Source organism: Anguilla rostrata, chromosome 1 (assembly GCF_018555375.3).
Source record: "Anguilla rostrata isolate EN2019 chromosome 1, ASM1855537v3, whole genome shotgun sequence".
NCBI classification, from domain to species: domain Eukaryota; kingdom Metazoa; phylum Chordata; class Actinopteri; order Anguilliformes; family Anguillidae; genus Anguilla; species Anguilla rostrata.
This window is the reverse complement of record NC_057933.1, coordinates 70,554,310-70,581,439: the sequence shown is the minus strand read 5'-3', so window position 1 is coordinate 70,581,439 and position 27,130 is coordinate 70,554,310. Positions and strand designations below refer to the sequence as shown.

The window sequence follows — 27,130 nt, the reverse complement described above, 5'->3', positions numbered from 1 at the left end:
TCAAGACAGACTGTACTAAATAGGGCGACAAAGCCTTTAACAGCAGGTGTGGTATTACACACGGGGTCATTAGAACTTAGGACCCTGGGAACATGGGACCCTGGGAGATACGCTCCCCTTGGTAAAGCATTGATTTACTAGAAACTGTGTCTATTGAAATTGAAACAACTGATTTTTAGGATGGTGATGAATTGGCTTTGGTGACCCTTTTTTGTATTTCCAAAATAAAAGGACATTTTTATTACTTACTTATGGAAAAGTGAAATAATTGTTAGACTATAGTATGAAGTATTAGTGTCTTCTGCTTAGTCAGGACCAAGTTTGAATTCAGTTAATGATCATGCAAAGGTTTACCAACTTTGTAAATTCGGCTTAGTGTTGTTTGTTCTTCAGCAAAAATATGCCAGTAAGAAAAAAAAGGTAAAGTCCTTTTTAGAATTCTCATATGCACTTTATGACAGAATTCCTTTAAGCAAAGGTGGCCTATGTAAAATCGCAAATCATTGAAGCCGTACACGTCAAAATACAAAGTCCTGAGATTTGAAGATAATACAGCAATTGTATTTCGTTTTAGAGCTTAAACTCGGTTTGTGAAACGTCTTGTATTGTAACAGGATTTCAACAAGTCGTAATGGTTTAGTTAATCTCCGTGCTTTTTAGAACGGGGACGGTGTACAATTTGGATGAGCCACAAATTTTAGAAGTGTTTAACAACACGCACCTCTTTTTGCCATTTAATGGACAGTCTGCGAGTTTCACAAATAATGGTAGGCCTACAGTTAATTAAATATGCGTAATATATTTGGCCTATGTGCATTGTTTACATAAGGATGTCATTTCACAAGATTCGTAATAAATACGTTGATTTTGAAGAAGCTGACAATCACGGCCCTCAGTCGCTGTACTGTGGGTGGAGCGCCGTTTTGAATGACACGTTGTAGCAATAGTAGGAAGTAGCTCAGAAACGGAGGTTTGAAGGGGACTAGTAGGAGCTGAGAGTGCATTAGCTATCAAAACAAGGGAACTAGCTAGCACTCACACACGTAAGTATACTTGAAATTTAGCCAAGCAACGCTTTACACGTGTTACTTTTTATTTACAGTAGAAGTTTTTCGACAAGATTCAGGTTTATTGTGTTGGTCCAAACGCAGCTAGATAAGGAGGTACTATGCTTGCTAGTGTGTCTACTGAAGACAGTTCGCCGTTTACTAACTGTAGTTAACGTTCCATCCATGGGTTTCTACCTTAGGCTCGCAACCACTGAGCAAATGTCTTAACCATCAAACGAGCTATTCGCCATGCATTAGAATGGCTAGATAATCTAGCTATACTTCTCATTTCCTAGTTGTGCAATATGTTGAGCTGGCTAGATGTCATCAATTTGCGGTAGGTCTTTAGTTAAGGGAGATTGTAGCAGCCCTACAGTAATGCATATTACTAGCTATCTCCGTGGTTTGCGTTGTGACCGTGGTAACAGTCAAATTTTCTTAGTTATTATTTATATGTACGGATGCAGAAATCAAGTTTTCAGGGGCATTGGATAAACTTGGTTGGTTGAGCTAAATTGTATGTTTACAGTCTGTGGTTTTATCTTGGACAGCGAAGGCTTTATCCATTTATTGTTTTGTTCATTCATTCAACAGGCTTACAATGGAGTCTACAGCATATATGGTAAACCTTTAGTGTAGCTATCATTCCAGACATAGAAACAGTTATTTTATTTGTATAATCCAGTGAAATGTTTTGTATTGAAGTAATGCCTTGCACTTTGTTTTAGGTATCCTAACAGTATCAGACTGTAGCACTGTGCACATGCAAACTGAAGGATGAACAGTCAGTACACAGTTGCTTACTGGGCAAATGTGCAGCCAATGGTAAACTTACAGTGCATTTGCATGGTTGCAAATTCTCCCTAGTGTACACAGTCATCCTTAGCAAGTGCAATTTTTACCAGCACTATACCATTTGTTTGGCACACAAACCAATGATTAGCTATATTTATGGACAAAGTTAAACTGAGTTTATCTTTCCAGATAAACATCTGTATTCTGGGAAGACAAGTAGGAATATCAAATTGGTATCATGTTTTACTGTCAGGTTTCATGCAATTGGCAGTCAAAATCATAGGTTTAAAACCAAGGTACCTGGTCAAAGTAATGGTTTTGCACTTATCTACTGCTTTCGACGATACTGTTCCTATGAGTCTGGTACACATGATTGTGGTTATCTTCTGCCAGTCATAATATGGCTGTCTGCATGGAAGCCATGTTGTACTTACAGTGAATGCATTCAATACTTTACGAAAAACTGATAGTCTGAAATTGTCTAGTACACAATGAATAAATATTTAAAGTTGTTTTCTGGTGTCTAGGTATGAATGTTGTTGTGCAGGTTTTTTGTGCCTGTGCCCAATAAGGTTTCGTGTGCCTTGTTTCCGCTGTATTTGTCTGAGCAGTATACATGCTCTGTACACGATTGGATTTGAATCGTGTCGCATTCAGCAGGCCGATACTGCACCACTGTTGTACGTTTTTTTTGGTTCACAAAAATGAGGCTTCTGAACCGGATTGTCTTTGCTGTCTAAAGTATCATTGATGGAGTAATGCTCATAAAGTCGTGGCACGTTTCTTTGACAATAGAGCGATGTCCCCAGAGGAGCTCACCTATCTTGGGATCCTTGCCATCACCATACCAGCGGGATTTCTGTTCCGCTATCTGAGTGAGTGTGGAGAAACACCTGTTACCTGTACATAACTTTGTTCTTTCTGTTTTCACTGCACGCATGTAGTTGGCCTCTCTGATGTTTTGTATTTAACTGAATTAAGACACTTGTATAAATGGTTGGTCTTGATTTGGTGCGTTGACATTGTGGCCCTGTTCTTTTTTGTCTCTGCTGTATTCATTTTGGAATTCATTTTCAACAGGTCCTCCAGTCAAACAAGGGGCAGCTTTGCTCCTGGGCTTATCCACCGCCCTAGCAACCTGCGGGGTTTACACTCTGCACTCACTGATCACTGTTGTAGGAACATGGGCCATCATAAAGTTCAACTGGAGGTGAGATCACTTACACAGATAAACATGATACAAGCAATGTCTCATCTGCAGCACGTACATTTCTACCTTTCCTTGTAGCTACATACAGGCACAATAAAAATAACATTCATATGCACTAAGACAGCTCACTTTTTTCGCAATAGGACTCTTCTGGGACATAAATGTAAATTATGTGGTTTGACCCTGGCCTAGACACACATACACACATAGACGTGTACATGTGTGTGAGTGTGTGCGTATGTAAATATGCATGATTGGTGCATGTGTGAATGAGTGGATATACACTTGCATGATTTGTAAAATAAGGTAAAGTAAGGGTTTATTAAAATAAATTAAAAAATGTGTACTACAGTACATTGGAACAGGTTGTAGTTCTACAATTAAGAATGTCAACCTTTCTGTTTAATACAGAATCTTATTCTGTTTGGGAAATATTTATTTCTTCAGGAGGCACTCATGCTTACTGTATGAATATTAATCTGACATCTGACTATTATGTATTCATAAGCTTGCTGCTGTCATTGTGTCTTATCCCATGCGTCCTTCCTAGGAGTGCTCCCCATCTTTCCCTGGGCTGGACCTTTCTGTACCTCTTGTTCTTCCGGTTGGGCACTTTTTTCGGCTTACCACCCTCATCGCCATTTTGTAATGCAGTCCAGCTTCTTCTCACACTGAAGGTACATCTTGCCTCAGATTACTGTCTTATGCAATTGTTCACTTTACAATGTTCTTTTAACCCTTCCATGTCATTGCAAGGGAAACCACATCTGCGTAAGGTGCATGTAATCTTATACTGGTCTTCCCTTTAACACAGTCAGTGTTATGTGTCTGATTAACCAGAGCCATAGATAACTAGGGCAACCTTCTATATTTAGTTATGTAAGTGTGACAGTTGAGACTCTGTGGGTGTAGTTAGAAACAGCTTTTTACCGTGCAATGAATGTAGTTGGCCCTCAGCTGAAATTTTGCAACAGAAAAGGTATGTCGCAGCATCTGGCTGCAGGGAAAATAGCTTGCATGCCAAAAGCTTATTGACATATAAATTGTCATTTATATGTCAATAAGCTGACATAACTATAACCAGTTGGAGCTTTGGGAAAAAAGAAAGAATGAACAATAAAACTGCAGCCAAGAAGCATGTGGAAAATATTGCATCTGTAAACACATCAAAATACACCCTGGCAATAACAGATTGAAACTTTTTGAAATTAGTTTTTTTGAAAATATACTACATTTAGAATGAAAATATAGCAGTGGCAGGTAATGTCTGTAGCTATATTATGACCAAGTAATAGTGATGAAAATATATCGTCCGACTGTGGAAAATAGTATATTAAATCCAAAAATGGATTTAAGATTACCTTAAGGAGACACCACAGCCAAAATTAATTGTATTGTTTACGGCTGTTTGTTGGAGGCAGAACTGCATTTTATTAAAAAATTCTCAAATATATGAATGTGCCTTAATCTTAATCTCTCTTTCCCTGTAAATACAGATGGTCAGTCTAGCCAATGAGGTGCAGAGTTTTCACCTGATGAAAAAAGAGGATGTGAGCTCATTTTCCAAGTCCTCTGTGATTGGAGGACTTTCCCAAGAGCCTTCGTTTTATGATATCATTTCCTACAGTTACTGTTACATTGGATTGATGACAGGTATGTCTTATTTATTTATTTATTTATTTATTTTTGATAAGTGAAGGAGCAGTAAAATTAGATGCAAAATTCTATGGCACACTCCTAGACTTTCTCTTTGGGTAATATTATATTTCCTGCTGTTCTAATTCCCAATCGGTACGCTGTTTTTACTGGATTACCCAGTTAAATATTGGTACGTGGTTTAATTGTTAAATTTATTCAGCATGAAGCAGATGAGTGAAGATGAGTTTGTACCAACTAAAGAGCCACCATCTAAAGTTTTAAGTTTTGTAGTTTTCAATTAAAGGGTCATATTTGGTAGTTTTAATTCCATGTCTAGTCGTTTCTCTCTCTCTGTAGTTTACTGTTATTAGCACGCCTAGGTTTCCATTTAAATGATCGTATTTATGGTCCCTCATACTCTTTTCCTCATATTTCCTTCTCTACTCCATCCGTCTCTTTTATGCCAACCGAATCCCATATCATTTGCTGCGTCTCCCTCATTCTTTCTTTGCCTCTCTTCCTTCCCTACCTCCAGGCCCATTCTTTCGTTACCAAACCTATGTGGACTGGCTCCAGCAGCCGAACCCCGCCTTGCTCCCTGGCCGTGAGCCCTGCCTCCGTCGCCTGCAGTTTGTGCCCCTGTACGCGGCCCTCTTCCTGTTCGTCAACTCCTACTTCCCCTTGGCTTATGTGCGCACTGAAGACTTCCTCGAGCATCACTTCTTCTTCAGGCAAGCATTTCCCGATTTCTATTGATCGATAGCTGTTTTTTTGTTTTTTGTCGGTGTTGTTATATTTAAATGAAATTGGCGATGATGTGCTGAACGCACAGATAATGCGGAGTGTAGCACAGTGGGTAAGGAACTGGGCTTGTAACCGAAAGGTCGCAGGTTCGATTCCCGGGTAAGGACACTTCCGTTGTACCCTTGAGCAAGGTACTTAACCTGCATTGCTTCAGTATATATCCAGCTGTATAAATGGATACAATGTAAAAAAAAATGCTATGTAAAAAAAAAAAAAGTTGTGTAAGTCGCTCTGGATAAGAGCGTCTGCTAAATGCCTGTAATGTAATGTAATGTATTTGTGCTGGGTTGTTTTCGTGCCATGGTGTTTTCGCACTGACTGCCCGTTGATGTGGACTTCCTCCGGCCCGTCAGGTTGTTCTACATGACGGCGGTGTTCTTCGTGTTCCGGATGAGGTTCTACGCGGCCTGGTGTGGTGCAGAAGCAGGCTGCATCAGCGCAGGCTTGGGCTGCTACCCAGAAGGCGCCAAGTCCAAGCCTGGCGGGGGGCCTACTGTGCAGTATAGGTGCGTATTTTCTGCTGTGTTTAGTCAGCAGCAGTTGTTTGACTTCTTCAGGCGTGTGTTCATTTTGGGTAACCTTTTGGTACCATTCTATTAGTTTACCAAACAGTGTACCATTTATTATTAATATTTGTGCTGACAGTTCCCATAAATGAGGATATTTACAAGGTGAAGTATTCATTTTCAGTTCTCTTTAACATAGTATATTGCAATGGAAATCAGCCTTAAATTCCCTGACATAGACCTCCCCATTAGGAAGGTGATGAATGGCATGTAAACGGCTGTCAAACCTCATATATTATTCACTGGTGTGATTTGAGCCTGAGGTCTCTTTCCTTCCCTCCAGCCCCGATCCCGATACCCCGGTTATTTACGACTTCAAAACCATCCAGAACATTGACTGCTACAACACTGACTTCTGTGTGAAAGTGAGACATGGAATGAGATACTGGAACATGTCTGTGCAGTGGTGGTTGCATCACTATATCTACCCCAACAGTCCGTTCAAAGGATACACACTCAAGTAAGGCTTGGTATAGACCTACAGTTAACCTAATCACTCAACAGTGAAAACAATAATTTTTCTTGAATGATTATTTGTCATTTTTCCAGTTTTTGTTGTATTTCCATCTGTTTGTCTGTAAAGATATGTCAACAGAAAAAATAGTTTACTATAGCTGTAATTTGATAGCTGTGTCTGAATAATTGTCTTATTTTAAAAAAATAATGTAAAGCGAATTTTATAAAGAAAATGCACACAATGTAAATAATTGCATGTAATGTTAATAATGTAATGTAATTAATAATAGTTCAATAATTTAAATCATTCTCTCTCTTTTTCTCTCTTGGTGCTCAGAGCTGCCTGGACCATGTTTATCAGCGCCTATTGGCACGGCCTCCATCCTGGCTACTACCTCTCCTTCCTCACTATTCCACTCTGTTTGGGGGCAGAGTCTGCCCTTGAGAGTACCGTTAGAGCCAAAATGGGGCCCAGTGGTCAAAACATCTTCGACTGGGTTCACTGGTTCCTCAAGATGAGAGCTTATGATTACATGTGCATGGGTTTTGTTTTGCTAGGTTTCTGGGACACTATCCATTACTGGACCTCCATATATTTCTGCATTCATTTCATTGCTATAGGGTGCATATTGCTGGGGAAGGTCTTGAAGGTAAAGGGTGAGAAGAGGAGGGAGAAGAAGGATGATGGAGAGAAAAGTGTAGGGAAGGAAGAAGAGAAGCTAAAAGAGGAGGTGAGAGAATAGAATGAGTCATAAAAGGTAACTGAGTTAGAGGGGGGAAAAGTTGAGATCATGGTAATTGAACTACAACACAGATCTGAAGTGCAACAAACTTGGAGGTTGTGATGTGTATATTGTAATTCTAAGGAAATGGATTTTACAACGGCGGCATCAAGTTACAAATCGCACGGGTGTATAATCACTCATTCACGCATATTTACATATGCACACACTCACACATACACATACATGTGTATGTGCGTCTAGGCCGGGGTCAAACCACATAATATACATTTACAGTATGTCCCAGAATATTCCGATTGCAAAGGAAGTGAGCTGTCTTATGAATGTTATTTTTATTGTGTGAATGAAAGGGAAGTATGCCTGTATGTAGCTGTAATCTTGGTATGTTCAATAATGACTGTGAATGGCACAGAAATTTCTGGATTACTGTGGTACAGCATGTGTTTCTGTATCTTTGACACATTTTCAGAAATTATTTCATAATTCCTCACATCAGTTAATTTCCTTAATTATTCTATTAAGTATCACTTTAGAAAATAACAAGCATGCTTGTGGTTCCTTTTGATTGAGTGATGTTGAATTTTATTTTTCGACTAAATACTAAAACAGTTGAAGATCTCACGATCACACTTCAACAGCACATTCCAACATTTTACCTCTAAAATGAATATATTTCAGTGAAAGTTTTCATTTGGAAATTACTGGAACCAGTGCAGGTATTATTTAAGGCAGCTGAGTTCTGCCACTTTGACTGTCTGTCTACATAATTTTCAGAGGAATCTCAAATCCATACACAAGGATATGTTCAAATTTTCATTTTTTCATTGCAGTAAATTCAGGGAAATTCAAATGCATCTGTCTTTCAGAACAACAGGAAAAAAAACAGATTCTACTCCGCTATAAAAACAAACAATTTTGAGATTTGTCAATTTTCATCTACCTGCTGTAGTTCCCAAAAGATATACCATACACTGGAATCCAAGAAAGGGTTTAAATTGTGTTAGAAGTTAAGATGGCTTAAAAACCTTTATTGTGCAGAGCTGATATTACATTGCTGGAAAGTGAGAGGAAGAAGTGCAGAATGTCTTATTTTGTAAATGTTGCTTGCACTTTTGAGGTTTGTTTGCAATGCGAGTCATTTTTAAAAGGCTTCTTATGTTGTCGAAGCTGAAGACATCAGCATGAGCATTTGGGAGTTTTAATGTCTGCTGTAAATTAGTTTACTAATCTATAAAATAACCAGCCTGCAAACATGATTATTCATTGTGTAGTCTCTCCAATCTTTTATTGCAGGGGAGAGAATTGGAGGTTAATTCCCTTAATAGGCTTAAAAATTGAGAATATGCTTTTATGCTTTCTGTTTCTGGACAACTTTCTCACAGTGTTTCCTTACTGCCAAACTGTGATTGCCACATCAAACAGGGACCATCACAGCTTTGGACCAATGTTCACAGCAAACACAGTATAATACCAAGTAATAACTCAATTGTACTGGGTAATTGGTTCATTAAGCTACAGTGGTGTGTTTGTATAAAGGTATTTCTTTCATCCATCCATGACTCTTGTTTCAAATTGATGTTTACAATTGTACTGGTGTTAAATGTATGTGGCCTTTGGCATGCAACCACAAGGTTGAGTGGTCCAATGTAAGGTAGGACAGGGAAATGGCTTTTCATTTTTTGAAAATACGATGGATTTTAGCAAACAGACAGCAGTGGTTTTAATGCTGAGTTTGAACATGCATTGTACTGTGGTAAAGTGAACAACTTGCTGCTTGGAACAAATTATACACACATGCTTTGCACTTCAAAAATAACTTTTGACTCCCTGAAATATGACCTGATCTCATCCCTGTCTCTTTTTGTCATGAAATTCTTGTTCTTTGCCAAAATGTCAAGTGAATTAGTGACACTCCTCTTTCCATGTCAGAGTGCTCCTTTCTTCGTATCATGCCCACATAAAAGGCACTACAGCTTTTCATCTGCCACACCTCCCTGATTCTGCTGCACCCGTGTGCCATATGATCCAGGCCTGTGCCTCCTTTTCTGGTGTTTGCTCATGATGCTTCTGGTCACATCAAAGTATTTGCCTCTCATTGTGGCTATAAAGATTGTAACCCTCCCTGCCTTGTTATAACTGTACAGCACTACTAACAAAATGTATCACAGCTTATTTCCTACACTGTCTCAAAGTGTCGTCATTTTTTTATCACTGTGATTTATGTTGTGCGAGAGTACTGTGTTGACCTGTTTCCGTGGATACTATTGTTTTGTGACAGTTTCTTACAGCTGAAGTTACAGAGAATGAAAGGGTCTGTGAATCTGACCATATACATGCAGTAAATACCAGGGGTTTAATTCATTAGACGGGTTTCTTCACTTTAAAATGAGTAACCTGTTTCTGTTCTGCACTGACATATGCGCACACAAGCGTTCACTGACTTGATTTGTTTATTTTGGTATAATTTTGTCCTGTCTGACAGCACGCATGCATGCATGCTCTGATACCAAGCATATTCATGAAAGGATTATCACTGCATGCTAAAAATTCATCCATGCAACTATGCTCCTATGCCAGTCATATTATACCATTTGAAATTATCTAGACATTACTTACTGAAGCAGGAATATATAGTCTGATTACATAGTTTCTTATAAATTAACATATCACAGTGAAATATGGTCTACAAAGTGTGATATGGTCTACAAAGGGTTTTTATATTACAATACAAATTATGAAACTTCATGAGTTTATGTTCACATTTCATACCTTAATCCTTATTGTGAGTTTCAGGAGGCAAGATTGTCATCCAACATGCACACTGAATACATGCTCTGAATGGGTTAATAAGTACAAGGAAGTTTCAGACGATGGAAATAAATGGTCATTTGCATGTGAAACAAAGTTCAGGTGAAAGCTTTCCGGATTGAATGCGATAGAGCAAGGGAGCGTTTTCTGCCGTATGCGATGACCCGCGTCAAAATATAAAGTTGTGTATCAGAACTGGTTTCTCGACAGGGTACTGCGGAAGGCACTGGTGCCGTGTTGTGGACTTGCTGTTAAGGGCAATTTTCATGTTTCCTCATGGACTGGAATGGATCACAGAGACATGGCTCTGCCATGGGAGGTAATGTGGTCAGCACAACTCTTATGTGTGATCTGTTGTCTGTGCTACTGTGACGTAGTACATATCCTGTAATTATACCATGAAATACTAGACTGTGCCCTAAACATATTTATTATTGTACATATGGTCAAAACTTTTATGTCTGACATTCTATCAAATGTGAATCTGACTAGTATGATACAAATTCTGTGGTAAGGTAACGCATTTTGACAATTTAAAAAAATCAATGTTCTGTGCTCATTTGAGTATTGAGATTACTGTGTGAAATAGTGGCTTATACCTATACAGTGCCCTCCAAAATCACACCTTGATAAAGATGACCAAAAAGGCTACATAAAATAAACAGGTAATAAGCTATATTGTATGATCAAAAGTGGGAAATTTGTGTTCTTTTATGTTTGTACATAAATGACATTATACGTTACATTTTGAGCTTACATTATCGCTGTATTGTTCATTTTATACAGCCTTGTTTGCAAATGTATGAAGGTGGTTGAATACATTTGGAAAGCACTATATGTCTGATGTTTAACCTTCTCTCTTGACCCTAAGGTTACCCTAGTTACCCTAGTCCACAAGAGTCACTGAGGTTGAGGAGAAGACCCACTAATGTTGCTGACCAGAGCTCACCTCAGTTTAACTGGAACCCAGATCGGAAGGAAGATGAGAAGAGACAAGACCTCAAAGAGCTACCTTTACCCATGGCACTCAAAAAATCTATTTGGTAACACATATTAGCTGTCTGTTTTATTTGCCCTTTGTAAGGTAAAAGTTTCAATTAAGCGGTTCTGGACAGAAGGCCCTTGAAGGGGGCCTTGATTTTTTGGGGGGAAGGACTTTTGTAATTTCAGCATAAATGTATGGACACCACAGCATCATCCTGCAGATATTCAATCTTGATAGAATGAGGATAGCTGAAAACAAAGAAAAATGATATACAAGGATGTCAGTTTCATGAAGCTGAAACAGAATGTTGAGGCAATCTTCTGTTTTGTTTTGTATGCTTGCCTGTGGAATTATAGCTGTGAATTTCTTTCTGAAGAGTATACATAGCTTTACTCTTACCCTATGATAGTTTTCCCCAACATGATTGCTATTCCATGTTCCTCTATGGACGTAGGCAGGTGCAGCAGATGAAGATACCAGCCGTGTCACGCTGGCAGTCCTGGAAGATGCAGAAGTCAAAAACACTGAAGAGGTTCCGAGAAAGTTCTGGAGGCGCCCTAGCCTATGTCGCCCTGTGGCGTCGAGTTCTACAAAAGATAGGGGGTGAGGAGGATTCCTCTCTCAGGCCTTAATGTGATCCTGCTCTCTGTCTCCTGGGGACAGGCTTCAATGAGCTGTCTAGTTGTAGTTAATACGCAAGGGGTTGCTGGGTGGCACATCCAGCTAAAGCACTGGTTCTCATCGTGCAACTCTACCATCAGCCATGGAGTTTATTCTCTGGACTCCACAGTTCAGCTAGTGGACTGTATGGTGAAGGTGAGATCGAGGCTGGGTATGTGCATTTCCGAGGAGGTACATGCTTGTCTGTGGTCTCATAGATTGATAGAGTTAATGAGTTAATCTGGTTAATAAGTGATGGGACATGCCTACAACTATGCCTGTGAAAGAAGTATGACAAAATTGATTATTGTTCACAGTTGGGATTATTTCCTGATTAAAGTATTTACAAATTTTGATTGAATACAAAGAGTTTCAGTGAGAAAATACAGTTCCCATTGACTGCTTTGCTGAGGTTTTGTGGTTCCCAGTTCAGTCTGAAATACTGTCATTGGTTGATTTGTGATTTTGGCCAATATTACTCCTCTGCCTTTGTCTTTTTTGGCAGGACACTTTGGTGGCGGTGTCCAGTCCTACTTCCTGTTTCTGCGCTTCTTGGTGGTGCTGAACTTCCTGTCATTCCTGTTGATTGCATCTTTTGTCCTGGTCCCAAGTATCGTCTTTCAGTCCCATAACTCTGGCAACAATAATACAGTCAACATCAGTGCTGGTAAGAAGACTCGGGCGTGACTACATGACTCAGGGATGAGGCGTGGCTTCATGTATTTCAGTGAATTTGTCTGTGAGACTGTCTGTCTGCTAGTCAGTCACGGGGATGTTATTTAAATGAGACAAAGGTGAAATCCAAAGCTTTAATGTATTCGTGATAGATGAATTTTAACATGTGCCCTCTCTGGGATTATGCAGTATGTGAAGTTGAAGCAAGCAGAGATGAGATAGGCTAAAGACTAATGAATGCGGTGCTATGTCTGTCTTGTCTCGCACTTCAGACGGTGCCTTACATGTGTCTAACACCTTGGATTCACTAGCAGCTCAGGCTCCTGATACATTTTAGAGGCTTCAGTTCAAACAATTCCATACGAAATAGCGGCAGTTGTGATGATTAATGGTCACATAAAATGTCCACACTCGCATCCAGTAAGCCCTTAGGCACCAAATCGTTATAGAATCTTGATATTTTATAAAATAGATCTCCATCGGCTTTAGAAGTAGGAATCTGCTGTCTTTGGCACAGACCAAACCCACACACCACTTCTACATTGGCCAGTTTTGCTCCCTGGATTGGGTTGGGTATTTTTGAACCCCTCCCCAAAATACACTTCAACCTACATTGAAGTAGTTCTCCTAATGTGCTAATCTGGTCGTGTTTGACTTATCTCCTGTGAGATTGTGGAGTGGAATAGTGTTGCATTGCAGCACCTTAGCAACACTCCACAACCTTTTGTGTCTTTAGTTCAGCAGATAAACTGCAACTGATTTACCAATGGAACAAATAAAATATATATAGTTGCTCTTGCACATTATGCACTTTTAAAAAGAATGTTCTTTCATATGTAGGCTTTGAGAGGAAAAATAGTCTTGTTGTGCTAGTAGTGGAAAAATGTGAAACTTCATTTGTGAATTTAAATTTCTGGGCTGTGTTTTGGATAATTGTTAAGTATAATTTTTTTTTTTAGGTAAGGAGGAATGTACAACATATGACCCCAATCCTCAAGGCTTGGTTCATTTCTATACCTATTTCATCGACTTACTTACTGGAACGGTAAGAAACTCTTTGTTTTTACTCGCACTGCACATGCAAACCCCTTAACTTTGCTATTTGTTCAAGTCTTCCCTATTGAACCCGAGCATACCTCCTCTCATTTAATGCAGCTGTGCATTATGGGTGCGCTCTTGCGTGTGATCATTCATATTAACGGTATTTTAAACACCCCCCCCTCCCCCATTTTCCTTCCTTTTCAGGGCTTTATGGAATACTCGTACCTCTTCTATGGTTATTACAACAACACTGAGGTGATAACGAATGACTTCTCGTATAATATTCCCCTCGCGTATTTGCTCACAGCAGGCTTCTACTTCATCTTCTGCCTGATCTGCATAGTCATTCGGTGAGTCCCTGTGTGCCGTCGTGCCGTCAGGCTTAATCCATAAATTCAGGAAGGCCATTTCATTTCAGGCATGTGAGCAGTGCAGTGCTAATGTGCAGAGATATTTTTAGAGTTTTAGAGGACACCGTTTTGGCTCCTGGCGATGACCTCCACCAATGCCGGGTCCCCTCTTGCCCTTTCGTCTCAGGATGGGGAGCGCAGTCCGCATTGCGGTTAAAACGGGGGGAAAGGCGGTGGGAGGCTACAGCATGCTGGTCTTCACGGGCTGGGATTACGGCCTTCAGGGGGATCGAGCCGTCAGACTGAAGCAGAACAACATACGCTATCGGCTGCAGGTGTGTCCCACCGCTGCCGCTGCCGCCACGCTGTTTAGAGTTTATGGCGCGTTTCGCATTTCACTGTGCCAGCGCTATTTCGTTAGCGTTATGTGTTTGTGTCCCGCACTGTGTTTGTCTGGTCTGCAGTGCCTTAGTCTGCGGAGCAAACACTGTGTTACTCCTGTCACAGGTGGATCTGGAGGAGGAGCGCATCAAGCTGAAAGCCGCGTCCCTGACCCTGGCTCAGATCGTAGGCCTGTATTCTCTGCGTGCGTTCCTCAACCTCATCGTCCTCGCGCTCATCGGCGGGTCTTTCTACGGCATCTTCCTGGCGACGGAGTTCAGCCAGGTTAGTTAGGAACCATGTTGTCAGCCTTGTCTCTTAAATGTGACTGACGTATAGTAGTTATTGGGAATGCAGACTTGTGTGAAATGTCATCTGTAACATGTGTTTGGCTGCTGTTCTGCAGATGCTTAAAGCCATTAGATGCTTTAAGTTGAAGCTGGGAAAATCATAGATTCTTATCTGATAGCAGGATAAGGAACATTCAGGCCCAAATTTGCAAGAAACATTTTGAGAAACAATAGATATGAGAAGTAATATGAGTTATATGGCCTATGGAATGGTATCTCTGGCTATATCAATATTTGCAGGCTTGTTCTTTGATTACGTGAGTGTTTCCATGCAAACACTTGTAAAACAATTAAGAAACACTTGCTTGTTGATTTTATTTTATATGCAAGATTTTAGAGACCACTGCTGTTGGTGTGGTCATGCAGTTTCTGAGCTGAAAAATCAGCAGTCTTCGGTTTGTGTGGCCTAGCCTTTTGTTTCATTCCGTGTCCTTCTGTCTCTTTCAGGGGTATCAAGGGACAGACTTTGTGAGTCTGGTGGTGGAGTACTTGCCTTCCATCGTCATTACGGCAGCCAACTTCCTGGTGCCTTTCCTGTGTGATCAGATAGCCCTGCTGGAGAGACACTCCCCCAGCACCACCGTCATCCTGGCTCTCCTCAGGTAAGAGGAAAACAGTGGGAACGAGGGACCAGAGATTAGGGGGAGAGGAGAGAGGAGTGAGAGATGGGAGAAGTGAGGGGTGCAAGAGGAATGAAATAGGTAAGAAGAGAGATAGAGGATGGGGAGGAAAAGAAGAATGGGAGAGATGAGGGGTTTGAGCTGAGAGCGATGAGACAGAAATGCAGAGAGAGATGAGATGGAAAGAGGGAGGGATGGGGGAAGATAGATGAGAGGGATATAAGTGGGATTAGAGAGGGGAGAGATAAAAGGGAGATGAATGGAAGAGTGAAGAGAGCCATGTTCATGTAAGGATGTTACTTATCAGTTGAACGTGAGGCATCTTAAAAGGTGAGTTTCTAAGCTAGTTTGTAGAGTTGAGTAGATGATGGGGAGGGGGGGATGGTCACTCAAGATTGTGTTTGATTATTGGTGGAAGTTACAGTACAAAGTGTCATGGCGGGCAGCGATACAAACTGCAGATGAGGAGCAGAGGTGTCAGCGTTGACAGACAGGCACAGGCTTGGAGGGGAAAGCCTAGGACACAGCCGTAGTTCAGCTGTAGCTTATGTGAACGACAACCGTCGTTTATGTAAACGGGAACATATTTTAACTGCGGCGGTGATGAGAAATAGAGACGAGAAGCAGATAGATAGGCACGGCTGCTCTTTTGGCGCTTGCTGCATCTGGGCGTAATCCGCACGTCTCTGCACGTCTGTTCTTCCCAGGGCCGTGTTTCTGCGCATGGTCAGCCTGGGAGTTCTGCTTTTCACCCTGTGGAGCCAGATCACTTGCAGAACGGCCGAGAGGGGAACGTGTCAGCCCTGCGGATACAACCACACATTGTATCCGGTACTGCCTGCGAACCAGCGCGCTTGCGCTCCATCTGCCTTCCTGTACTGAGCTCTTATCTGTGTGTGTGCATCAGATTAGCAGTGAGACGCTCAGCGGATGCAACTAGGGTTGCACCATGCTGTTTATTTTACATTTAAAACCTCAGACATGCGGTAGAAAAGGAGAAGTCCAGTCAAGTCTATTATTTCATATTTTATATATATATATATATATATATATATATATATATATATATATATTACTTGAAATGGAATTTATTTTAAATGTACATTGAATTAACTTGTAAAATGTATCACATTTATTTGCTAATAAGCATTCTTTTGGTCTTTGGTCTTTTGTTAGAGCCGTGCCGGAGGTCTGTGCATGTCAGAGGAGGGGATGAGTTAGTTTTGATGTTCTATAGACAAGAAACTGTCAGCTGTATAATGGATTTTACTCCTTTTCTTGTGTCAAATCACATGAGCCGATTCCCTGCAACACAATGCAAAGCCACACTGTCTCTCTCTCTGTCTGTTTGCCACAGTGTTGGGAAACCAGAGTGGGCCAGGAGATGTACAAACTGGCCATGTTTGACTTCATAACTGTCATTGCTGTTATGATACTTGTGGAATTTCCACGCAGGTTGGTCACGTTTCAGTGATTTTGTCTGTGTTCAGCGTGTCTTAGTGCAGTCATATCGAATCTGTATGAGATGGTAATAATCTTTTCCTTGTTCTCCATTTTCTCAGGATGGTGGTCGATCACTGCTCTTGTAAGCTGGTGAAGTTTGTGGGGCGCCAGGAATTTGTTGTTCCTCAGAACGTCTTAGGCCTGGTCTATGGACAAACAGTGGTGTGGGTTGGTGCCCTGTTCTGTCCACTTCTACCTGTCATCAACACCGTCAAATTCGTCATCATCTTCTACTGCAAAAGGGTATACCTTTTCTGGTGTAAAGTACTTGCTCCAGCTCCTCTGATATTCTCTACCCTGCACTGATTCCTATGTAAAAATGATATTCTCCTGAAATGCCCCAAATTCATTGAACATATTCTTACATTGGATATAGATGGTAATGGGGGTTATTTCTATCGTTCAGTCTTAAACTTTCCTTCGTCATTGTGGTTTCCTGTGTTGTAACTTGAAATGACCGGTCTTAATACTGTAGTGATAGTGCCCCCCCCCCCCATTCCACCAAGCCCTTAAGTCTTAATGTGCTGCTGCACTTCCTGTTTATACAGTTGTCTTGTAGTACTTTCATCTTTATAAGGATGGACTACCGTGGCTGTGCTTGGTAAAGTGATACTGTACACCTTCATAGATTAAACACTTGGCCTCAGCTCAGCAATTTATTATTTCTTTCAATTGTTGGCTGGAGGATTGTGTTCAATGAGAACAGTGTAAAAAAATCGAATGCTGACTACAGTTTACTATCAAGTGACCATAAATTTTTTCATTTTAATACCATCGACCTGTGTAGTTATGAATGCTCATTTTCAGATGCAGTGCAGGCAAAAGTACTCGGTCAGTTTGATCGAAGGGCTTATTCTTGTCATCAAGCATTCTTATGGTTGAATGTTCTCATAGCATTAGACAATGAGCATTAAAAATATCAAAGTGATTGACATAATGCAACCCCTCAAACTAAACCCACAGCTCGTCTCTCTGTCTCTCTGTCAGATCACTCTGTTTTACAACTGCCGCCCTGCGGACCGAACCTTTCGCTCCACCAGCTCCAACTTCTTCTTCCTTCTGGTGCTCCTCTTCGGCTGGATGCTGGCCTGTTTGACTCTGATATACAGCGTGGCAGTGTGAGTACCTGCCCCCGGCACAGCTTTACTGCTCAGCCTGAGTCACAGTTATAGTAAATGTCCAACATGGACCACAGAAACACCTGGGAGTGAAATACCTTAATTTTTCTAAATGTTATTTAAATGTTTTTAAAGATATTTAGACACTTAGGTTTGCTTTTTTGTAGGTGTGTATTAGTTTTGACTCACGGGTAAAATGTCCTACATCAATAATGGCGCTGTTTTGTCATCTTGTGTCACACAGTATCCATCCGTCAATGAGCTGTGGCCCCTTTCTTTCTCTCACGACGATGTGGAGAGTGGTCCCCAACTCCTTTTACTCACTCTCTGACACCACCCGCGAGTTCCTTCTATTCATAGGTTCCCAGGCCTTCTCAGTCCCTCTCTTCATGCTGTCCTGGTGAGTGACACTGGCTTCCACTGGCTCTCAGTCAGGAACTCATGCATGGTGCATTTACACAGAACGCATATAGGGTTCAGTGTGCATTTGTCTCACTGTTATTGCGTCTCTCCTTATCATTCTGTTAGATATGCTGACTTTGTGTTGATATATGGTTGTCTGCTGACTTTGACTGAGGTTTCCTGATTGAATGTCTTTTGGAAGAAACGTCAGTAACGCAAGAATCACTTCACTTCCTCATGATTGACTTGTTTATTTTTCTCTGGATATAGTATAACGTCTATAGAACTATAAGAAGAAGGCAAATGAGAGAGTCTGGGATTACAGATCCCCTGTGGGCTGCATTCTTCCTGATCTCTGCTTCTGAAGGTCACAGCCTTGGTTTACAATGACTAAATACGTTTTTTTTTTTTTTGCATGTGAATCTTCTCTCTGGCGGCCATGACAGTGTGGTGCTGGCTTATGTTGCTGCCCTGGCATCGGTCTACGGACAGAGTGTTTCACTCCTAAGAGCACAACTTAAATTGGTGAGTCTTTAATCCCCGGCGGCGGTACTTCCGGCTTGGTCAGACGTTCCTACGAACACAATTGGCAGTGTTCGCGGGTGAGAAGCCGGTGAGGGTATGAGACCTGATCGTTGCATTAGCGACTCCTACTGGTTGGTCGGGGCACCTGTTCAGCAGGGAGGGGATCTGTGGGAGATAGCGTGAACCTCCGCACGTGTTAAGCTCTCCCAGTGAAACTCCTTGCTGTCAGGTGAAAAGAAGCGGCTGGCGACTCGCATCGACCAGGAATGTGATACACACGGGGAATTGGTATAACAACTACAATGGCAAAAAAATAAAAATAGACTGTTTACATTTCACTACTTTATATGATCCTAAACACACGTTGTCTGTAAAAAACACAATTAAAAATCCTTTCCTCTGATTTTTTTTATTTCTCTTGGAAACAGGAAGGACGTGATAAGAAATTCTTGGTCAAGCAAATAGAGGAATTAAGTTCAGTGACCAAGAGAAGAGAACAGAACTTCTGAGTGATCTGTTTACCATAAAAATGTAAACCTATGAGACTGCATGAACAGACATGAGTAACCCCAATATACCTCAGGTTTTACCTGGATATAGCCTGGCTACGTCAGGTAGAAAATTTTCACTTCAACCAAATGTTGCTGGGATTTCATCTGAATGCCATTTCACCAAACTTTCACCACAAAAAAATGTTCACTGGGTTGATTCAATGACAATTTCTCATTTCACAAAACCACAAAAAGGACAGTAATGTGAACTATACCCACTTTCATAATCAGAAATGTGTGTTTCCTATAACTGTTTTATTCCAAAAATATTAAAGTGGGCAAATGAACCTTAAATTTATCTGGTCCTCGCTTCACTCTTATTTAATCTTTTCACACAATTTCAGTTTAAATAAAAACAATAATTTCAGTTAAATATTTTTTTTTTTTAACCATATGGCGAGAAGTATCGGCTGAAAAGGTAGCGTTCCTTGGTTGAAAAATAAAGCTTAAATTTTAAATTTAGAATGCAATACCTTTAAATATATTTTTCTCTTCCTGGTAAGTCATTTGGCCAATCTGTGATTTTCTGTAACTCTGCTTTTTATGTTATTTAGGTCAGTTCAGGATTAGTCAGGAGCCTATGTTTGAGCTACATATATGTGGATGGGAATTACTGTTAACAGTGCTACTCCTTTTAAAGACCACAAGACCAGAGAAATCAAGACAAATTATTATTGTTGGATGTTACATTGAATGTATTTGTTTTGGGTATGCATTATTAAGCCATAATGGTCTCAGTGAGGATTATGATTTGAGCTGCTGTCTTGATGAGAGATTAAATAATGCAGGTTTGGTTGAGTTTCTTGTTATTTGTGAGGACTCTGTGGGATTCCAGGGGATCTTCCTTTATTTTACTTTTTTTGCAGATGTACAAGAGATTTAAAGAATTGCTGCCATTTGTTAAATTTTTTTTCTACAGAACTGTATCATGGAAATCATGTATCAACGGATTAAATCCTTAACTTAAATCCTTACTGAAACCTTTACTGTTGTGTTTATATTTTCCTCTTCACCACCTGTAAGTATGATTCTTATGGTACCAACCAGCATGCTGATCAGCTCTTGCCGTCATGAAGTAAAGAGACTCGGCAGGAAAAAGGCTTAAGTATTTGACATAATATGTTTTGCATGCCAAAAGCATATTGCAGGGAAATATTTTCAAAAAATATTTTTCAATTTTTATTGACTGTCCCTTGTAGTGTAGGTTTTAGCATTGAAGAATATATGGTTCTGGAGATAAAGACCAATGTTTCATGTCCCCTACAGGGGGCAAAAATGAACGGTCAAGTTTTAGGAGGATATGTTATCTGTCCATCTGTTGTCTGTTTACAGCTCAGTCTCAGACACCATTCATTTAATCATATTGACTGCTGTGCAAAATGAACCAAAGTCCAACATCTGCAGAATTTTTTTTTTCTTTTTTTAAATTATAGAAGTTGAGTAAGTTCCATTACCCCTCTCTCCCTGCCTCACACTCTTCTGTAATGCTCATTATTCTGGTGTGTTTTGCACAATAATATTGCAAGCAGCATTGATAAAATAAATAAATAAATAAATAAATGAATAAATAAATAAATAAATAAATAAAATGACCATGGCAATAACAATACTGTACATGACACATTATGTATTTATCCCAAAAATTAGAAATATATTCATTAAGGGTAGAATTTAAACATTTAAACACAAGTACCGAGGAAGAAACAGGATTACATAGTAGTCTTATATTTCTTTCTTAAAAGATACCATTACACGAGACTGAAAATATTTTCCCTGTTACAACCGTCATATCACCGGAACTTCTTAACCCCACCTGGAACTTCACTGAAACGGGTTGAGAATACGTATCTTTTTTGATAATTCACGATCTCTGGTGTGGCTTTAATGTTTCCGGAAATAAATAGGCGGGCTTTGATCTTTGAATGGCTGTGGCTTCCGCGAATCGAGTTATTAGCTGAATAACTGGTAGGCATTGTAGCCAATCACGTTGAAAGATATAACAGGAAGTATTCCGGTTGTAGGAGTAGCGCTTAGTGTCAATATGCTACTAAGCTGTTCTGTGAAAAATCAAAACAGAATTTTGTTTCGAGATGTTGCTGTAGGACTGTATAACATTCCGTAATATTAATATTAGCTAGTTTACGTTACAGTTAACCCTAGGGTTAATTGGAGGTTGTTTCAGAGTTCCACGAAAGAGTTTATCACTACTTTGGCGTCTTTGTAACAATGAATATTTTGCCAAAGAAAAGCTGGCATGTTCGTAACAAGGATAACATTGCCCGTGTGCGTCGGGATGAAGCTCAGGCAGCAGAGGAAGAACGTGAGGTTCAGCGCCGGGTGGAGCGTGCGGAGCAAGAGGTAACCCAGGAAACATTTTGTTAGAATTGTGTTTTATCTTTATTAAAGCTCCTGGAGACATACCATGAATCATTTTGCTGTTCATTGACTTCGAGATATGCCATAAAGCGTGCACAGTAGCCAGTAACAGAAAATACAATATGACCTACATATTCGTTTGCATTTTATTATTCATTGTCAAGTTTTAATATTTATTATGCATTTACTGTAAATTCATTTAGGTTCATTTATATGGTTACCCTAGGTATCCGAGAAGCAAACATTTCCTGCAATTAAGCTCCCTTTTGTGACACTTGTCAGTTATATGGATCATTTCAGTTATCTTGTATAATTGTGTCTTGTTTTATTCTCTGAGCAAGTTGTAACTTGCTTAACTGCATGTATATATTTAGTAATGATTTCTATATACATGCGTAAACCCACTGCAGTGATCATCCACTGACAAATGTCAGTTTTTAAGATTCTAAATCTTCTTAGCTTGTCTGTGGTGTTTGTTACATTAGGCAAACCCATTGAATGAGTTGTTAAAGTCCTTTTTGATTTCAGAGAATTCTCATGACTATGTCTCTATCTCATTTTCAATGTCAGGCACGGACAGCGTATTTGAGACGGAAGTCACAAGCTGCCCGTTGTGGACAAGAGTTGGAGGCAGAGGAGGAAGAACTGCCAGCGATAGGAGAGAAGCACCTGAATCTGTTTCCTGTGGAGGAGGCTGGGGAGAAGAGAGGGAATGAGGAGTATCTGAAAGAGAAAAAAGATGAGAAGGTGACATACAATTTGTGACCTTCATAACTGCATTCTAATTACTAGGCCTCCTTTACAAGTCTTTCATCGTGTAGTACCCAAATGCCTGTTCTGTGTCATCTTCTGGCTGTGACCAGCAGCCCAGAGTGGTGTGGAAAAGTTGGTAGTTACCCTCGGGAGTAGGGTAAGTCGGCCATGGTTTCTTGGGTGCATTGTATTAGTTGCTCCCAACCTTTGACCCTGAACACCCTGCACCCTCAGGATACTTTCATTAGTGAGCAGTATTCGCCTTCTCCTATTGGTGCAGGCTCTCTTTTGTAATGCAGCGTGCTGTAAGCAGGTCACTGGCTCATGGGAAAACGTATCGGAACAGTGCTGCAGTTTTCATTACGTGGGTCTGGGGAACAGAGCTGTGACTTGAATAAAAATGGGGGGAAATAGTCCTGTATGTAAAAGATCTTGCCATATTTTAAATGTATTTTTACTGTTTATGCATTCATATTTATGGATGTGTTTGTATTTTACAGGTTTTATAGCTGTGCTCTCTGAGTCAGTAACAATGTCTTTCCCTGTTTTCGTTGGTGTTTCATTCTTTTGTTTTGAGCGGATCCTTCATTAATTGTGACACAGCCCGGTGACTAAAGGTGCACTGCATTGGTGAAACACGCCCAGCTCTGCGTGCAGGAAGCTGTTCGCTGTGCTCCCTTAGAATGCAGAGTAGCAAAAGACAGTATGTCTTTTTCTTCTTTTTTGTTATCCCCCATGGGAGCATGTTATTTTATGACATCCTTTACCCCAAATTGTGTCTGGTTTATCAAAGGAAGCGTGGACAGGTAGGAGAAAGCAGTCCATAACTGGCACAGAAGCCATAAACGTCACAAAGAAATCCCATTCACATTAGTGACTGGAGCACTGACCAGCCTGCCCCCAGATTGGAGACAAGCAGAGGTCAGCTGTATGGACAGCTGGAGGAGGTTTCTGCTCTTGGCCCTGTTAGTGGCCAGCTAAAGCACCAGTACTTGGTACAGTGACATGGGCCATCTGTCTCTTCTTCTGACCGTGCCAACGCTGGCTGTGCTCAGGACCCCCATGGGGGGAAGGGGGAGGGGGCAGAATTGCCTGTAGTACGACTCATGAATCGATGGTCTCAGCTGGCAGGGCTTCCCGTCTCTTTGCTAGAGCAGCTCCGCTGGTCAGTCGAGCACTCGCAGTCTGCCAGTGGCAGATGCTTTTTTGAGCGCGCTCCTCAGTAGCCAATGGCTGCGCTGCTCCGCTGCTGGACCGCAGGGGCTGGCAGCACCACCATTGGAGGAAAAATGGGATTAAATTGCTTTTTAAAAGGGCTTATAACGGTAGTGCTGATTAGCCAGTCATTTTGGTATGCTGTATGTGTGCGTGCTGCAACATGCTAACGTGGTCCATTGCGCATTTTAAACGTAGTCTAACAGGGTGGTCTTTCAATCAGAAAGCTTGATCTGCATGTGTGGTTATGACATATGGAGGCAGATTAAACACATTCTTTACTTTGTATTTGGTTGTGACATCAGTGTCCGTGACCTTGAATTGGTCTTGGTTACTAACCTGTATTGAAAGTAATGTTTTCTTCCATATTCAAGTCTGACTTTCTAGGTCACTTGATTTTTTCTTGCACATTTTACTCCAGTGTGACAATAGGGTCTTATCTTTCTTGTGAATGAAAGTAGCTGTAAATGAAATCTCTGAAACCTTACCCTAACCTACCTAACTCTGGCCCTGACTGAACATGTAGGCACAAGCAGAAGAATGTCATATTTGAAGACAGGGCCATTTTGGAAAAGTATTCTATTTGGGACACATCTTACTTTGGTTTGGTTACAGTCACCAGCTCTTATGAAGATAACTGTACAAATGGCTTATAGTGGACAGGAATTCAGAGCAGTGTTTTCTTTGCAAAGACTGGTGTTTGTGCATGAGTGGACCAGAACCTATTTTTTTCACTATTTAAAATGGTTGGAGTTACTTGTGTTAACTGTATGTGGAAATAACAATTGACCATCTGTCCTTAAGAATATGCCAAATGTGCACATTACTTTAAATGAGGCCTGTTGGCCCTCATCTATGAAACAAAAAAGGAAATTACACTGAACTCCAGCCTTGTAAGAAGCCAGAATTTGTGTGTGCAAGGAGCAGTGGCATGTGGTCATACTGCTTGCTAAAAGAAATACCTTGTGTGCAAACAAATTTCACCGTGAGTCCACACATAAAAATGTTGCATGCGTACACACAGTTCAGGGTAAGGTTTGTTTATTCACATGGTTGTGAAATGAGACCCTTTGACTTCACTGTAGATTCTTGAAGCCTGTTCATCTAGTATCTGTTCGACTAAATTGCGTCTGATAGAAAAGGGTAGGTTCAGGGCAGAATCGTAACTGTGCATTCTCCCCATCTTGTAATTAGGAGCGCCAGGAGCGTGCCATAGGCCTGCTGGTGTCCCTAGGCCCTGCTCCTGGAACCGAAGTTACTCCCTGGTATCTTAAAGACAGGGCAAAGAAAGAAGAAAAAGAAGATGAGCGGGACAAAGCGAAAAAAGACAAAGACAAGGGGAGGACCGAAGAAGAGAAGGAGAAGAAGGACAGGAGACTCAAGGACAGTCTGGACCCAATGAGAGAGATGAAGAAAGCATTAGCGATTAAGGACAAACACAAGAGTAAGAAGAAGGAAAGGAGGGAGCAAGGGCAGAAGAGGAGCGGGGAAAGGTGAGAAGTGTGCTGCCTCACAAATCAGTGGGTGTAAAAACCAATACCCTGTGGAGCATCAGCCAGAAATCTGTTCAATGGGTTCTCTATGGGTTGTATCTTTTTTTTGTTTTATCGTTTTCGTATTTCAACAGTTAATTTAAGATGCGTACAGTGTAATTTGACATGCCGTGGGTATGCAACTGTCAGTTGCTGCCTTGGGAACATGCAGAGAAGATGTGGTGGGACACGGGCTGGAACGGCCTAAATTGACAAACACTTTGCTTTCTTTATGGAAGTCATTTTAAATGACTCGCTCTCAAATTACACCGATGCCATTTTAGGTCAGCTTGTCAGAGGTTTTGAAATGGTTAGCATAGCTTGCTGGTCTCTTTCCTTGTGCATGACTCAAGTGGAAAGGAGGTCATGAGTAGATACTTAAGAGTAGTGCATCCCTTCCCCAATGCATTAAAAGCAAGGGATAAACCCCCAAAACTGACTTTGGATTGAATCCTCGATTCAGTCTATGACATAGCAAGCTTTCAGGGGCCGTGGGGACTCTGATGTATAAAAGTTTTATACATTGGTGTCCCCACTATTATGAGCGATTCATATCAAAACTACATTTATGAGCATTGCCTTAAATGCACTTAAATGATACCCGGGGTATAGGATGTGCAGATCAATGTGTTTTACCTGTGTTCAAGTAACAATTTCTTTTCATTTTTTTTTTTGCCTTCAAACTACTTTTGTGTGGAGTAGCCATGTACCTTATAGTAGCTATGTGTTATGTTATAGCTATCAGTCACAGCTAATGTTTGCTAGCTGGCTCGCTAAACACAAGCAAGTAAAACGTCTAGTCAGCAGGCCTTTATGTTATTCTATTGATGTTGAACAAGAGGAGTATATCTGAGGGGACAGAGTTCCAGAAGTCTGCAGCACAATATGATATTAGCCCAGTTTATGGCGAGCACACACTGCAGTTTAGCATCAGTTTAGAGAGGTAACTGCAAAGATTCTCTCAGTATTGTAACTGAATGTCTATCCACTGACTCATTGAATGGAATGAACCTTGCTAATCATTTTTTAAATTACATTTTACACAGCGTATCAATGTAGCATTCATCCAAAGCAATGTTCTACAACATTGTTCCTGCAAGATACCGTGAGATGTGGTCCAGAATTCAGTGTGTGGGGCTGCAGCTTAAAAAAATAGAAATTGTTGCTATTGGTAAAAATGTGAAACACTTGAAGTTTATTTCCTTTGATCCAACAAGCCAATGAACCTTAATATTAAATAACTTTTTGCCCCCCCCCCCCTTTTTTTTGTTGTCAGCTCAATGGAAAGGTTGCGTGCCGAACGACTGGAAAGAGAAGCAGCTGAGAGGAGGAGAGCCCAGGCCCTGTTGGACCAAAAGAGCGGGAAAGGGAAGGATCAGCAGAGGGACGTGGAGGAGAGAGACAGACCTTACAACAGCGCCTATTTTCCGGAACTGGCTCGTAAAAGACAGCGAAGAGAGCGGGATCAATATGGCTTGTGAAGTGGGAGACACCTGCTGCTTTGGGACAGTTAATATGACTCCTGTTTTGAAACGTGGATGAATTTTGGAGGTTTTACATTTTAATTTAGCGTTGATATGGACTCATGATCTGCTCATTTTGTGTGTGTTTTCCTGTGCATCTGTATTCATACCATGTTGCAAGGTCAGGGTGAACCATGTTTGTTTTTGGACAGTGAGAGTGTATTAAGCAGTCCACGGAACTTCACCACATGGTACATGTGGCCATGTGCCCATCGATTGACCAATTGTAGCATTGTAAGGATGGTTAGATCACCAATTTACCTTGTATTTATGTTCCTTATATTCTGGTGAAAATGTGAATATTTCGGATGCAGTTAGCAGTGTGCAAGTCTACTTTGTACGATGCAATAGTATACAGTAAACAAAAGATGACCCAGAATAGATAGCGACAGCATGTGTCAACACAAGACTTTCCTTGTAATGTCATTCACTGAGTAAAATGCTTTAAAATGTATTTTTGTATATGCTCATGTTTTCACGCATACTCAGAGACATGTCAGT

At 40.7% G+C, this 27,130-nt stretch overlaps 3 protein-coding genes across 8 annotated transcripts; all 3 read left to right on the top strand.

Annotated features, from left to right (window-relative positions):
- The first annotated feature begins 85 nt into the window (after window positions 1-85).
- mboat7 (membrane bound O-acyltransferase domain containing 7) lies at window positions 86-9,440 on the top strand. 4 transcript variants are annotated; one of them, XM_064297793.1, is made up of 9 exons: window positions 86-121; window positions 2,640-2,719; window positions 2,925-3,054; window positions 3,605-3,731; window positions 4,551-4,707; window positions 5,228-5,423; window positions 5,850-6,002; window positions 6,346-6,522; window positions 6,856-9,440. In XM_064297793.1, the coding sequence occupies exons 2-9, from the start codon at window positions 2,644-2,646 to the stop codon at window positions 7,259-7,261; spliced, it is 1,422 nt and encodes a 473-aa protein (XP_064153863.1). In that variant the 5' UTR covers window positions 86-121; window positions 2,640-2,643; the 3' UTR covers window positions 7,262-9,440. The 4 variants fall into 4 exon arrangements, with proteins under 4 accessions (XP_064153863.1, XP_064153882.1, XP_064153855.1 ...); XM_064297812.1 differs by lacking the exon at window positions 86-121 and adding an exon at window positions 746-767; XM_064297785.1 differs by lacking the exon at window positions 86-121 and adding an exon at window positions 891-1,043.
- A 142-nt stretch (window positions 9,441-9,582) lies between these two features.
- tmc4 (transmembrane channel-like 4) lies at window positions 9,583-20,210 on the top strand. 3 transcript variants are annotated; one of them, XR_010323965.1, is made up of 17 exons: window positions 9,583-10,388; window positions 10,941-11,112; window positions 11,509-11,657; window positions 12,220-12,381; window positions 13,349-13,434; window positions 13,635-13,780; window positions 13,968-14,115; window positions 14,288-14,446; window positions 14,959-15,113; window positions 15,839-15,962; window positions 16,489-16,586; window positions 16,694-16,877; window positions 17,622-17,752; window positions 17,997-18,152; window positions 18,601-18,679; window positions 19,108-19,961; window positions 20,019-20,210. XR_010323965.1 is itself a non-coding variant. In XM_064297777.1 (17 exons), the coding sequence occupies exons 3-17, from the start codon at window positions 11,090-11,092 to the stop codon at window positions 19,186-19,188; spliced, it is 1,881 nt and encodes a 626-aa protein (XP_064153847.1). In that variant the 5' UTR covers window positions 9,583-10,388; window positions 10,677-10,734; window positions 10,941-11,089; the 3' UTR covers window positions 19,189-20,210. The 3 variants fall into 3 exon arrangements, 2 of the variants coding, with proteins under 2 accessions (XP_064153847.1, XP_064153841.1); XM_064297777.1 differs by adding an exon at window positions 10,677-10,734 and having other exon boundaries at window positions 19,108-20,210; XM_064297771.1 differs by having other exon boundaries at window positions 19,108-20,210.
- Window positions 20,211-21,237: 1,027 nt separating this feature from the next.
- Window positions 21,238-27,083, top strand: leng1 (leukocyte receptor cluster (LRC) member 1). Its single transcript, XM_064297758.1, has 4 exons — window positions 21,238-21,588; window positions 22,177-22,353; window positions 24,769-25,067; window positions 26,383-27,083. Exons 1-4 carry the CDS (start codon window positions 21,457-21,459, stop codon window positions 26,585-26,587), a joined length of 813 nt encoding a protein of 270 aa, XP_064153828.1. The 5' UTR covers window positions 21,238-21,456; the 3' UTR covers window positions 26,588-27,083.
- The last annotated feature ends 47 nt before the right edge of the window (window positions 27,084-27,130 follow it).